The sequence below is a fragment of the Pangasianodon hypophthalmus genome, chromosome 18 (genome assembly GCF_027358585.1).
Source record: "Pangasianodon hypophthalmus isolate fPanHyp1 chromosome 18, fPanHyp1.pri, whole genome shotgun sequence".
NCBI classification, from domain to species: Eukaryota; Metazoa; Chordata; class Actinopteri; order Siluriformes; family Pangasiidae; genus Pangasianodon; species Pangasianodon hypophthalmus.
In genome coordinates, this window is record NC_069727.1 from 624,789 (window position 1) to 639,627 (window position 14,839).

General features: G+C 39.9%; 2 protein-coding genes across 2 annotated transcripts in view; one reads left to right on the forward strand and one right to left on the reverse strand.

Annotated features, from left to right (window-relative positions):
• si:dkey-97m3.1 (fatty acyl-CoA reductase 1) overlaps window positions 1–1,618 on the reverse strand; it is a 22,430-nt gene extending 20,812 nt beyond the window's left edge. Inside the window, exons 1-2 of the mRNA XM_053241603.1 lie at window positions 1,536–1,618; window positions 599–737 (exon numbers count right to left, since the gene is read on the reverse strand). Of these exons, the coding sequence (XP_053097578.1) occupies window positions 599–737; window positions 1,536–1,618 (222 nt within the window). The remainder of the gene's footprint in view (window positions 1–598; window positions 738–1,535) is intronic.
• LOC117599471 (scavenger receptor cysteine-rich type 1 protein M130-like) lies at window positions 1,603–14,361 on the forward strand. The gene is given in 22 exon segments (XM_053241861.1): window positions 1,603–1,769; window positions 1,772–1,840; window positions 3,542–3,595; window positions 4,517–4,819; window positions 5,011–5,325; window positions 5,440–5,754; window positions 5,839–6,159; window positions 6,423–6,752; window positions 6,923–7,228; window positions 7,418–7,483; window positions 7,754–8,059; window positions 8,279–8,359; window positions 8,466–8,603; window positions 9,118–9,216; window positions 10,428–10,490; window positions 12,232–12,294; window positions 12,597–12,662; window positions 12,773–12,850; window positions 13,055–13,117; window positions 13,217–13,279; window positions 13,644–13,703; window positions 14,054–14,361. Coding segments are annotated over 22 exon segments (3,408 nt in total). The 5' UTR covers window positions 1,603–1,630; the 3' UTR covers window positions 14,164–14,361.
• The last annotated feature ends 478 nt before the right edge of the window (window positions 14,362–14,839 follow it).

Consider the following 14,839-nt stretch of genomic DNA (forward strand, 5'->3'; position numbering starts at 1 on the left):
GGAGGTGAACGCACTAAGAGAAAAAGCACGAAGAGCTCTTTATGCAATCAAGAATAAATTCTACAAAATAAACATCCCAATTAGAATCTGGTGTAAAATCTTTGACAGTGTTGTTGCTCCTATTGCGCTGTATGGATGTGGGGTTTGGGGTCCACTCAGTACACACGACTACACGAGATGGGATAAACATCCCACAGAGTCCCTGCATGCAGAATTCTGTAGAAATATCCTAAAAGTTCAAAGAAAAACACCAGCCAGTGCCTGCAGGGCAGAATTAGGCCAATTCCCACTGATTATACCCGTACAAAAAAGAGCTCTGAAATTCTGGAAACATCATAAATCAAGTAACGAAAACACGCTACAGTATGAAGCTCTGAAAACCCAAGAGCTCAGCCCTAAACCAGTTCCCTCTGTCAGCTGGTCCTGAGACTCACTAACACACTAACCACTAACACACAGCAGTCCTCAGACCAGCACTGCTCACCAAAGTCTAATCAGAGTCAATCAAATTACTGAGCAGATGAGAAGAGCATATCTGGAGCACTGGGACAGTCAGAACCAAACCCAGTCCAGATTACACTGCTATCGGGCCCTAAACAGAGAGTATGAACTGGCAGAGTGTCTCTTCACCATCAGAGATATAAAGCAGAGACACGTCCTGACCAAGTACAGGCTGAATGAGCACAGTCTCGCCGTGGAGAAGGGCCAAAACAGGAGAACCTGGAACACGGGAGAACCTGGAACACGGGAGAACCTGAACACAGGAGAACCTGGCTGCCCAGAGAACAGAGACTGTGTGCTCACTGTACGAGCGGTGAGGTCGAGACAGAGCTGCACTTCTTCCTCCACTGTGAAAAATATCAACAAAAGAGAGACATTTTCACCAAAAACATCACACACAAAATTCCAAATTTCTGCAATTTAACAGATGAAGAAAAGCTTCATCTTTGCTGCAAAGTATGTGTCAGAATGCAAGAGCCTGAGGGACAGTGAGACACAGAGTGTCCTGCACACACCCTGATTACACACACCCTGAATACACACACCATGTTCACACCTTCACCTCTCAGGTTGTATATATGGTTTTTTTTTGTATAAATTTTGGTCTGATCTATTTGCACTATTTGCTTTGGCAACAATGTGATTTATAACATTCATGCCAATGAAGCACTGATGAACTGAACTGAGAGAGAGAATGTGTGTGTGTGTGTGTGTGTGTGTGTGTAAGAAAGAGAAACCATGAGAGAGAGAGTGGGAATTGTATATTATACTATTAAATATTAATATTAAAAAATGTTAATATACACATCATCTCAGGGTTTTTTTCTGAGGCTTCAGTTATAAAATCAGGTCCAGATTAATGTTTAGAGCTTATAGATGATTTATTGAGTAAAAAACATAAATAATGAGTAACATTAGTCCATGTTCGAATGTGTGTTTGAGAGAAAGATTGTGTGTGTGTGTGAGTCCTCATAATCCATGACAGATGATAAAACTTCTCTCTCTCTCTCTCTCTCTCTCTCTTTCTCTCAGACAGTGTGAGGTTTGGTGAATGGAAGTCGCTGTGTTGGGAGAGTGGAGGTTCTTCATGATGGACAGTGGGGAAACAGTGTGCCATGATAGCTGGGATATGAGAGAAGCTGCAGTGGTGTGTAGAGAGCTGCGCTGTGGGGAGCCTGTAAATGTGCGGTATGGTGCTCACTTTGGACGAGGATCAGGACCAATCTGGATGGATGATGTGGACTGTAGAGGATCAGAGTCGACACTGAGAACTGTAGCTCAGCAGAGTGGGGGAAAAATAACTGTGGTCATGGTGGTGATGCTGGAGTCACCTGCTCAGGTAGATTGCTTTTAATCATGACATATAAATTATGTTCTAGAAAATCTCGTGATTACCACAATCTATGTTTAAGTTCTATAAAATAAATGTTGAGTGTAATAGACTGCGCTGCCAGCGTCCGGTGTAAAGTCCACTCTGATTAACATGACAGCGTGTTGGAACGCAGCGTCACTGCAGTCTGGTGGTAAAATCAGCTTTAGAGGAACTCCGAACTGCATGAACATTTTAATAATAATAATAATAATAACAATAATAATAATCATCTTATCTCAGGTGACCTCTTGTGGGATCGCAAACCCGAGGTTAATAAGCTATGCCTGAAACTTTCACACTTTGCTTTATTTGATTTAGATGAAACAATTGAGAACTCTGATTATTACATTCTGGTCAGTGAGATTCTGTTCAGTTTCTCTGACAAATTATATTATATATTAATTAATTAATTAATTAATTATATTATATTAAATTAAATTATATTTAATACTCCACATCAGTATTCAGACCTCAGACCATAACTACAGACTTATATTCAGATGTTACACACATGGGGGCGGAGTTTGTCTAAAACAGAGGCGGGTCTCAGTTACATGTGATTCTGATCTTGAACTTAAGCGCATGTTTCTTGCGTGATATCGGCTCGAGTGAGGAGCAGTGTTAAGTCCAGCACCGCTGTCTGACATTTTGATGTAACCACAATATGTCATGCTGAAATTTATGTTTTGGCTGTAAATACACTCAAACACACTATGGAATGTTAATCATATTAAATACAGAAATATGACAGTATTAATTGATTAATAATATTCACCCCTTATAGTGCATAAAAAGCTGTTTTTCACATGGAGGACTTTGGAGGAGACGCATCTTAAGAAATATCGCTTATCATGAGGAGTGAATTTTTTATGGGAAAAATTATGTATGAACTTAAAGTTTCTCTGTAAGCGTAGCAGATGAGCGCTCGGTCAGATTATCCTTCACACTGTGAATGTTTTCTTACCAGGAGATCACATGGAATTAACACAAACAGTCATTATTTTATTAATTCGAAGAATCAAAATTAGAATTTAAAAGCATGATAAAATTGATTACAGAATAACAGGATGTGCTGGATCAAGTGCTATTTTATAAGCTGTAGAATAATGAGTGTGGAAGCCTTATTATTAAATTAATAGAACTATTCATACATCAAGATGTTATCAATATACTAAACTCAACGCTCACCATCTTCTCATTCATATATCATCAAATTACTCTTTTTTATTTTTGAATTGTTTCTTGCGTTTATGTTACATTGTATTACATTTGACAGGAAATTTCAAAAGTGCGATTCTCAGTCCCGGGAATTTTGCGGATTTTTTAGACGATTTTTTGTGCTTAAAGATGGTGGTCTAGACTCTACTGAAGAAAAAAAAAAAAAAACTGTCACAGACACTTCTACAAAAGAATAATCTGGCAACCTTAGAGCCATGAATTACATGCAGGTGATTTTAATAATATGAATGAAAAACCCATAAAACCGAGTTAAGCAGCTGCATAACCCGATTCTGAATATGAGGAACTTTCCCAGCTCACATATTGATGTTACTTTTGGACTTAAATCACTGACTCTGAATCTGACCCACTGTAATTGTTGTGACCTTTAAACACTATTTTAGTAACTTTAATGTTTTCACCACTTTAAATATCTGTGTTTTAATGTAGAAAATGAACCTGATGACGCCATTACAACTGATCAGCAGACAGTTATACAGACAGGTATGATAATAATGTGACAATTTTGTGATCTCAATCATGACCACAGTCATAAATAATATCAAAGTGGATTTACTGAAAAATTTATTTATTAATTTTGACAGAGTACTGTGATACTGATGTTAACACTAATAAATAAATATTATATGAATACAAGAAAGAAAGAGAGAAGTCTCTTTTAGATCTTTTGTGTCTGGATAGATCATTTTGGGTAAAAGTAAAATTATTCTAAGTGATGTTTTACACAGATATCTTACATAGACCATCTGTCAGGACCAGAGCAGGATTCGCACACACGATCTCTGGGTACAGGTCTAACGCTCTGCTGATGGAGCTAAGCACAGATGAGAGGACCTAAAAGCAGAGGCTGGTACAGGAGTAGGTTGAATGGTTTAATTGGGGAAGAGCAAAAAATGACAAGGAACGTCAGCAGGGTGACTTGTATCAAAAGGCAAAAAATCCAAAATGGAAAAAAACAGGCAAGCAAAAAACTCAAACAATGCAAGCTCAGAAGACATCAAAAACAAAACACAAAAGCTAGGGCAAAAATTCCCCAAAGGAAATGAAATACATAAATCAGGGCAAAGATCGAAGGCAGGATTTTATCAGTCACAGTCCATTAAAAACTAGCAAGGTAGTCATACATGACAAAAAGCAGAAAGGCAGGATAGAGACTTACACAAGGCAAAACCAAGGCAAAGACTGAGCAACGACTCTAACAAACAGGGCAACTTAAGTACACAGGAAAATGAGACACAGCTGAAACACATTAACTAGTCTGGAGCTCTAATAGAAAGTCCTCAGGGTCGCCATCAGGTGGCCAAAAGGCAGAATACAGTCTGAAACCTGACACCATCACAGACCTCGGATTTTTACTCACTCTATTCTTCTTTTCATCTCTCTCTCTCTCTCTCTCTGTCTCAGACAGTGTGAGGTTGGTGAATGGTGGAAGTCGCTGTGCTGGGAGAGTGGAGGTTCTTCATGATGGACAGTGGGGAACAGTGTGTAGTTCTGCCTGGGATATGAAAGATGCTGCAGTGGTGTGTAGAGAGCTGCACTGTGGGGAGCCTGTAGATCTGCGGTATTGGGCTGAGTTTGGACGAGGATCAGGAGAAATCTGGATATATGATTTGTACTGTAGAGGATCAGAGTCGACACTGAACAACTGTAGCTCACGAGGGGGACATTACTGTAGTCAGACTCTTGATGCTGGAGTCATCTGCTCAGGTAAATTGCTGTATTTAGAAAAAAATAGAATTGGTTAAATTATTGATTTGAATAATTTTGGTTATACCAACACATTCATTAATAATAAAATTTGATTTAGATTTAAGTTTAAAGTATTTTGCAGCTACATTTCTTGATATTCTCTCTTGCTGAAAATTTGGACAGTATTTACAAATTTAAATAATACACAGGTGAAAAGCCGAGACTCACTGCTGGTCCTTACCCATGCTCTGGGAGACTGGAGGTGCTTCATGGAGGTTCCTGGTCCACAGTGTGTGATGCTGACTTTGACCAGCAGGATGCAGAGGTTGTGTGTCGAGAGCTGGGCTGTGGGATTCCTGTGGAGGTGCTGGGATCAGCTGCTTTTGGCCGAGGGGAGGGTCAGGTGTGGACAGAGGAGCTTCAGTGTAGAGGCAACGAATCTGAGATTGCCTTCTGTCCAAAATCATCTTCACTCAAACACTCAAACTGCTCCCATGACAAAGATATGGGATTAATATGTTCTGGTTAAGTGTCATGATTTAACTTCTGCTTAAATAGAGACCACATACCTGTCAATCAAATTTTAAGGTGCCTTTGTTAATTTTCCTCTTTCACTGAGCTCTCGGTTGTTTGTTCAGGTCACACAGAGGCTCGGCTGGTGAACGGATCGGACTCCTGTTCTGGTCGAGTGGAGCTCCAGTACCTCAGTGAGTGGGGCACAGTTTGTGCTGTAGGCTGGGATATGAGAGCTGCAGATGTTCTCTGTGCACAGCTGGATTGTGGGAGTGCTGTGGCTGTGGTGGAGGTGGACTGGTTTGGGGAGGGGAGTGGCCACATCTGGGCTGATGTGTTTGATTGTCAGGGGAAGGAGACACACCTATCACAATGTGGCATCTCATCATGGAGTCGAGCTGCATGCTCTCACAAACACGATGCTGGAGTCATTTGTAATGGTGAGATATTAACGTCACGTACACCACGTTAGTGAATAAAGTCAGTGTTCATTAGAATATTTAAATGATGTTTTTCTGCTTCAGGATCATCCGTGGCGTTTCATGAGGGGCGAGTGAGGTTGTCTGGAGGGAGCAAGTGTCAGGGGGAGGTGGAGATTTATTTCAGGCAGGACTGGAGGAGAGTTCTCCTGGACTCGTGGAGTCTGTCTGAGGCGTCTGTGCTCTGCAGACAGCTGGGCTGTGGCTCCGTGCTGAACTACCGCTCCTCTCCATCCACCACTGAACACAAACACATGTGTGTAACGGGTTTCAGCTGCTCTGGGAGTGAAGCTCATCTGGGGAACTGCAGCAGTGCACAACCTGTCAACTGCAGCTCCGGGGAACAGCTGTACATCACCTGCTCAGGTAAGCAGCACAACACCTACCAATGAGCAGGCATGTACAAAATCAGCACTTTAAAATGAAGGGTAAGAAACAGAGCTTGATCACTAGGAAAGTAGTTATTTACTAAATGTTTTATAATTCTAAAGTGTCCTATTAAATATGCAGAGTAATTAAATATTATATTTAATGTAATTTATAATTAATAATATATTAGTCTTACATGATTTATGAAATAAAGAAAAGATAAATCACTTGGTCTTTACATATTTTGGGCCATACTGCAGGTATCTTTAACCCCGCCCACAGCTCCATCAGGCTGGTTGGTTCTGGGGGAGACTGTGCAGGAAGGCTGGAGGTTTTCCACAGCGGCTCGTGGGGGACAGTGTGTGATGACTCGTGGGATATTGAGGATGCGCAGGTGGTGTGCAGACAGCTGCAGTGTGGAGAGGCCCTCAGTACCCACATACCAGCCTGGTTTGGTCCTGGAACTGGGTCCATATGGCTGAATGAGGTGGAGTGTGAGGGGAACGAGACATCCCTGTGGAACTGCAGATTTCAGCTGTGTGAAGAGGGAGAATGTGGACACCATGAGGACGTAGGAGTCGTGTGCTCAGGTACAGTGTAATTTATGTACAATAATGTTTATGAAGTTACTCTTCATAAAAGCAGCAGATGTCCATTAACTCTGAGTGAGAAATTTTATCCATATTTTAAATAATAATTACCACAACAGAAGGAATGATTACAAATTTCTATTCAGTAAAAGTCGTTCTTCTTCCACCAGAGTTTAAAGAGATCCGACTCACGGAGGGCTGTGAGGGGAATCTGGAAGTGTTCTACAATGGAACCTGGGGTAATGTGTGTCACAATCAGATGGATGATGAGACAGTAAACATGGTGTGTCGAGAGCTGAACTGTGGAAGAAGTGGCAGTCTGTCAAACGCTGAAGCACGAGTAAAATCTGCTCCTAACTGGCTGGATTATCTGAAGTGTAGGAAACACGACTCTAATCTGTGGCAGTGTCCATCTTCACCCTGGGGACAGAACAGATGTGATAATCGTGATGAGGTGGCTCGTATTACCTGCACAGGTGGGTGGATTCAGACTTTTCTGGTTCTGTACATTGCCATAAACTGCAGTATTTAATTGTGAATAGTGTATAACTAATGTGGCTGAAATATAAAGTGTATTTTACATAAAATAGTCTGAGAAAAGTCCGCTCTGAGAGATTAACCTGCACATGAAACCTCTCATTAATAAATGTATTTTATTACTGCAGATGATGGAAAGTCTCTACGTACACAAGAAAAGTGCTCTTCATTTCCCTCTCAGAAACACTGCTCAAGTAAGGATATATAAGGAAAAGCTTTTAGTACTGTTCTTCATTTGCATTTGTTAGTGACAGAGGATATTTCCTCATGTGTTGAATTTCAGGATCTTTGTAATTAGTTGGTGTAAGGCTCTTTTTCAGAACACCGCAAAAGCTGTTTTTGGTAAACTAGACCATGTTGAGTATAATATAAGATTATGTTATGATTGTGTTGTAGTGAGCTGTGTGACTGGAGCTGTTATTCAGCGTTGGTGTGTTTCCTCATGTGTGATGTGTGTGATGTAGAGCACTGGTCTCTCAGGCTGAGTGGAGGAAAGGGAAGCTGCTCTGGGAGGTTGGAGGTGTATCATAACGCTACGTGGGGCTCCGTTTGTGATGATCAGTGGAACATCAGGAACGCTCAGGTGGTGTGCAGACAGCTGGGCTGTGGGTCGGCGCTGAGTGCTGATAGGAATGTTACGTTTGGTGCTGGTGAAGGGACTATCTGGCTGAACAGAGTGAAGTGTCGAGGGGATGAGATTCACCTGTGGGACTGTCATCATTCCCTGAAGAAACACACTGACTGCTCTCATGCTGGAGTCACCTGTGCAGGTCAGAGGGGTGTGCTAACTTTTCAGCTTTCTGTCTCCACTCATTACACATTTCTCCTGGTGTTAAGGCTTGATAACTTTTATTTATAATCTTAGATGTTAGCTTGAAAGCTCAGACCCTAAACTGTAACACACTGATCAGCATGTCATAAATATTATTTAGTGAGAGTATATTTTTATTGTATGAAAGAAAGTCTTTTTGTTCTTTCAATAAATACAGACATATCCACTGTGTCCACTACTGCTACACCCACCACAACAACCACCACAACACCCACCACCACAACCACCACCAAATCAGGTATGTATATATGTTACAATACAATCTTTGTGACTGTTCACCATTTTTGTAAATATTTATGATTACAGTGTCATATCAAGATCCTCTTCTGTGTTTTTGACTTCAGTAAGAGCCGCTTCAAATCCTACATCACCTGGAGCTCCATCCACCCCTCCACTGGTTCTCGTTGTGTTGGGAACGCTGCTCTTCCTGGCCTTAGTGCTTCTGCTGGTACTGTTTTACCAGAACAGAGTGCTCAGGAGAGGTACGAGACATACTTGTAAATGCCTTTAAGTCAGCTGCACTTGATTACTGCAGTGTTTTCTTATCTGTCCGACCCCACAGTATAATTACTATTGTACAAGACGGTCAGAAAGATGCTGCCAGAATCTCTTACACAGAAAAAAGATTCACATCACAATTCATCTCTTCTTTTAAAATCCTCTTATTTGCTCATAATGTTTCTGTTTTTGAGGTTCTTAAATTTTTTTATCAATGTAAATCAGGAAGAACACCAATTTGCTCTTTATACCAAAAACCTGGCTGAGGTCAAATTTTTGTTTCTATGGCAAAAAGCTTTGGGATTGCATATTATTTTCTTTATTTTGTAATGAATTGTAAGAATATTATTATTTAAAATCTCACCATTTATTCATAAAAACATTTAATTATTTTCTCATTCTGTTTTATTGCGGTGTTAAAAATTGTCTTGTATTTTGTAAACACTTGTGTATGAATGCATTATTATTATTATTATTATTATTACGATCCACTCCCAGTTGTCTCTAAGAGGAGGCGTAAGACTCAGCCTGAGGCAGTCTATGAGGAGATCAACCACAGACACATCACTTGAAGAAGCACGAGCTCCAGTCAAAGAGGTGAGTGATATGTGGACTGTTCTACATCACACTTATTGTATTCTATTTAAACTTGTAGCTGAAATTCACTGCATGCAAATGATCAAATCACTCAATACAAAATACACACCTCAATGCAAACTCAGTGCTTAAAGCAACATTTTCCCCAAAATTCAGTGTGATTTATTTCTTTACAACAAATAAATAAAAATAAGCTAAATGTGTGTGAGAGGAAATGTGCAGTTAGAGAACATGTGGTGTAGAGACAGAATTCTGCTGATAAACATCTATTAAAGCTTCTGATTTAGTGCAAGTGTGTGTGTGTGTGTGTGTGTGTGTGTGTGTGCATGTGTGTGTGTGTGCGCACTTTGCTGTACAGGTGCATCCCCCCCTCTCTCCCAGTACATGTTTTTATGAGTGTGTGTGTGTGTGTGTGTGTGTGTGTGTGTGTGTGCTTTCCTGCACAGGTGCATTACTCTCTCCCACCCTCTGCGTGAGTGTGTGTGTGTGTGTGTGTGTCTGTCTGTCTGTCCCTCTGTGTGTCTATGTGTGCATATCCATGTGTGTTTAAGTGACATGTATTTTATTGTACAGATGTTCGGAAAGGAGGGTCCTCATAAACCATTGATGGTTATTAAATGTCCTGCTAAAAACTTTATACTGAATGTGTGTTTTCCTAAATTTGAGCATCTCTCTCTCTCTCTCTCTCTCCCTCTCCCTCCCTCTGTGTGTGTTCGTGTGTGTTCGTGTGTGTGTGTGTGTGTGTATGTGTGTGTGTGAAATATCTGCTTTTCAGAACTCGTCTCATGTACGTTCCTGTACAGGTGCATCCTCCCTCTCTCCTAGTGCATGTTTTCATGTGTGTGTGTGTGTGTGTGTGTGTGTGTGCTTTAGTGCACAGGTGCATTACTCTCTCCCTCCCTCTGCATGTGAGTGTGTGTGTGTGTGTGTGTGTCTGTCCGTCCCTCTGTGTGCCTATGTGTGCATATACGTGTGTGTTTACGTGACATGTATTTTATTGGACGGATGTTGGGAAAGGTGGGTCCTCATAAACCATTGGTAGTTATTAAATGTCCTGCTAAACACTTTATACTGAATGTGTGTTTTCCTGAATTTGAGCATCTCTCTCTCTCTCTCTCTCTCTCTCTCTCTCTCTCTCTCTTTCTGTGTGTGTGTGTGAAATATCTGCTTTTCTGAACACGTCTCATGACTGTCCTGCTCTCCTCTAACAGGAAGTCTCCTCTCTGAAGAACAGCATTCTGGGTATGAGCATGTAGATGGTGAGCTTCTCTCAGGTATTCTCTCAACATTTTCCCCAAAATCCAGTGTGATTTATTTATTTACAACAAATAAATAAAAACAAGCTAAATGTGTGTGAGAGGAAATGTGCAGTTAGAGAACATGTGGTGATAAATGTCTGTGAAAGCCTTATTTGGTGTGTGTGTGTGTGTGCGTGCATGTGTGTGTGCATGTGCGCACTTTCCTGTACTCTTTCCTGTACTCTCTCCCTCCCTCTGTGTATGCGTGTGTGTGTGTGTGTGTGTGTGTGTGTGTGTGTGTGTGTGAATACATAGAATACTAGAGCTCATAACAGAAGAAATATCGATCCATTTACCTTCTTCTGTGAAATGTACAAGCATTCTTTTGTGAAAGCTGCCATGTTCAACCTCTATAACAATCATTCATTCATTTTTGCACATCTCTCTGCTAATACTCCAGATGTTTTTGTTTTAAATGAAGAGTTCAGACAGGTATTTGTCCTAGAGGTAGGCTGCACATTTGACTCTAGCCTTGAGGAAGCCTTTAGGACTAAGGTTATTAAGTACTAACCACTCCTGAATAACATCTCAGAGCTCGGCTACAAGTGTAGACTTTTGGTCTTCATATACGGCAGCCTAGGACATGTCCACAGACTGGTCATCAGGGGCTTACAGCTGGTAGCGCTGCCTAAAAGGAGAGCTAAACAGCTAGCAAAATACTGTTCAGTGTCTGCTATCATTGGCAGCCGTCATATATGGAGAAGGAGCTGCTATTTATATCCTTGATAATCTTGATACAGTCCGTGTTTTAACTGTAAGATGATGTATTTTTCTGTATTCTGCATCTCTATTACTTATGTCCTGTATTAATACTTGCTGAGTGGATAAAAATAAATGAAATGTTATATATAATTATTTAATTTAAATAAAATATTGTTTAAATAAAAATAAACTAATTGTGTGTGAGAGGAAATGTGCAGTTAGAGTACATGTGGTGTAGAGACAGAATTCTGCTGATAAATATCTATTAAAGGTTCGGATTTAGTGAAAGTGTGTGTGTGTGTGTGTGCGCGTGCATGTGCACTTTTCTGTACAGGTGCATCCCCCCCTCTCTGCAAGTGCATGTTTTCGTGTGTGTGTTCTTTCCTGCACAGGTGCATTACTCTCTCCCTCCCTCTGTGTGCGTGTGTGTGTGTGTGTGTGTGTGTGTATGTGTGCATATCCATGTCTGTTCATGTGACATGTATTTTATTGGACGGATGTTCGGAAAGGTGGGTCCTCATAAATCACTGGTGGCAGTCGTGGCCTAATGGATAGAGAGTCGGACTTGCAACCCGAAGGTGAACCTGAAGGTTGTGGGTTTGAGTCTCGGGTCCGGCAGGGATTGTAGGTGGGGGGAGTGAATGACCAGCGCTCTCTCCCACCCTCAATACCACGACTGAGGTGAGACCCTTGAGCAAGGCACCGAACCTCCAACTGCTCCCCGGGCACCGCAGCAAAAAAAAAGGCTGCCCACTGCTCCGGGTGTGTGTTCACGGTGTGTGTGTGCACTTGGATGGGTTAAATGCAGAGCACAAATTCCGAGTATGGGTAACACTTTATACTGAATGTATGTTTTCCATAATCAGAGCATCTCTCTCTCTCTCTCTCTCTCTCTCTCTCTCTCTCTCTCTCTCTGTGTGTGTGTGTGTGTGTGTGTGTGTGTGTGTGTGTGTGTGTGTGTGAAATATCTGCTTTTCTGAACACGTCACATGACTGTGCTGCTCTCCTCTAACAGGAAGTCTCCTCTCTGAAGAACAGCATTCTGGGTATGAGCAGGTGGATGATGAGCTTCTCTCAGGTAAAAAAGGCCAGAGTGTGAGTTTGTCTAACTCCATTAACTGAAAGATATTAGAATTGCAATTAAAAATCAGAAATGACTAAATTTGTCCTTTCTGAGACGTGATTATGACGTATTGTATAGAAGAATTACAGTAACTCCAGTGTTTTAATGCTGACACATGACATCTCACAATCAACCTTATCTTACTTTAAGCTTCTGAAATCCCTCTTATCAAATTTATCAAAGCTTCTTTGGATGAGGATTTTATTGAGTATAAATGTGTTTTAAAAACCAAAACAAACAAATTGTTCTTTTTCCAGTAAAGTCTGGGATTGGAGAAAAGGCTGAGTATTATGATGATGTCATCGACACCAGTGACTTCATAAGTGGGTGCAGTTGTTAAATGATCACATAAATTTACTGACTTCACATTAAACCATGAGGTCAGAATGTGATGGAGCTGTTTGTACAGACCCTCTGCTTTTATTTCATTTAGGTGATGCAGGAAGAGTTGACCCACCAGAGGACTACGATGATGCCGTCACTGCTGGACCGATCCCTGATAACGTGGATGGTGTGCTTCTGTTTTGGGATTTGTTTTAGAAAGCAGTATAAATTAAACACACTTACTGCAAATAAGTGTGTTTATTGGTTTGTGTGTAGTGACATTTTTTACACGTATACAATGTCATTTTGCATTGTGTCATCAAATACACAGTGTACAAACTGCCACTTCAGTAAACTTTAAATCTCTTTAAATATCTGTGTTTTGGTGTAGGGGATGAAGCAGAGAATTATGATGACGCCATTACAGCTGATCAGAAGTCAGTTATACTGACAGGTATGATAATAATGTGACAGTATTGCATCCACAAGCATCCAAATGATCATTAATGACATTAATGTGGATTTAATAGCTTTTATCTCTACATTCTGACAGAGGACGTGTCCGAGAACTATGATGATGCAGTTACCATGGAAACAAACCCAAACATCATCACGGGTCAGTTTTTTCTGGAAATAGACTAAAAAAAAAAAAAGCTGGTGAGGGAAGTACTGTTTATAGCTGCTATGACATAAGTGAGAAAAGGAACTTATTTTTCCAAAGCTCTACAACATTATCTGTAACTACAAATGTACAAAAAGTATGACGTCTAATTCTTTAATAAATGAAAAATTGCAATTGTTGGCAATTTCCCATGTTATAAGAGGAATAAAACACTTGGGGACATGCTGTTATAGTTAAATGATCAACGTTAGGGTGGTAGCAGTAACTCAGCTTCATCACACCACCCTGTAACTCAGTATTTTACTATAACAGCAACACACACAGTGCTTTATTACTTATTCATTTATTTCTTCAGTAGACAGTCCAGAAGATTATGATGATGTCATCACTGAGGAACAGGATGTAGGAGAAACAGAAGGTGAGTGAGATGTTTATTCTGGTAATGTACGTGAGTGCAAAGGCAGCAAAGTTAAAGCGGGACTATATTATATACGATATATAATATAAATATCAGCTTTCTGTTTTGTAATCTCCATTCTGTCATTTAACAAGTGCAGCCATATTTATTAAACAGTTTAGATAAGACCTATATTTATGTCTCATTTACTTCCACATCTTATACACATGGCCTGTGTTAATGTTAAGAAAGCTGAATTGATAAATATCCTTTTTTAACATTTTTATTGCTAGAATATTAAAGACATTCCTAAATAGCAATTAATACAATACAAAGGATATATTAAAGAGGTAAATGTATTTATTTTACAGAATATGATGATGTGGAGGAGAAATCTCAGAAAGACAGGGACCATGTGACTGAGACACGCCACCAAAGGCCTTTTCTCAGGAAATTACACTTTTTTAAACGCAAAAAATGATTTTATTTTACAATAAAATGTCATGTTTTCTTTCAAAAATGTCATGTTTTCTGAACTGTGTTCATTTTCTCCCTAGTTATTAGCAAATAGAGTAGGGAGAGTTAAATCACCTTTCATATTACCTAATGCAATGTCTCCAGCTTTTCTTTTACAACACTTTTTATTTCTTAAAACATCACTTGTTTATTATTATTATTTTTTAAAAAAAAGACACAAATTACCTTTATGTTCAATGCTATTCTTTTAGGTATGAACCATAGTTGAACTGGATTAGAGAATTCTGTTCTGCCCATTATCTGGTCATGGTGTATAGCCGCCACCTAGTGGCCATTTTCAATATTGCAGTTTTGTTATTCTTCCATACGCTGTGTTGATTTAGTTCGGTAACAGTCAACGTGCAGCATCGGCTTCAATTCAGCTCACAAACAGTCTTTGCCTTGGAGAAAGATATGCCTGTAAGTTTGCTGACTATTTGTAAGCGATCTATAAGAGTGTTATGTGGTAACATAATATTACTTCTTGAAAATTAAGCTTGTTATTGATGTAATAAGATAATGTGAGAAAGTTTTCATCACATATATAAGCACGTGCAGAGCGAATTAATATACAATTTGTAATTTCATTTCTTGTTTATTGTATTTCAGTTTTACAAAAAAGAAAAAGAGCAATCCCAGAA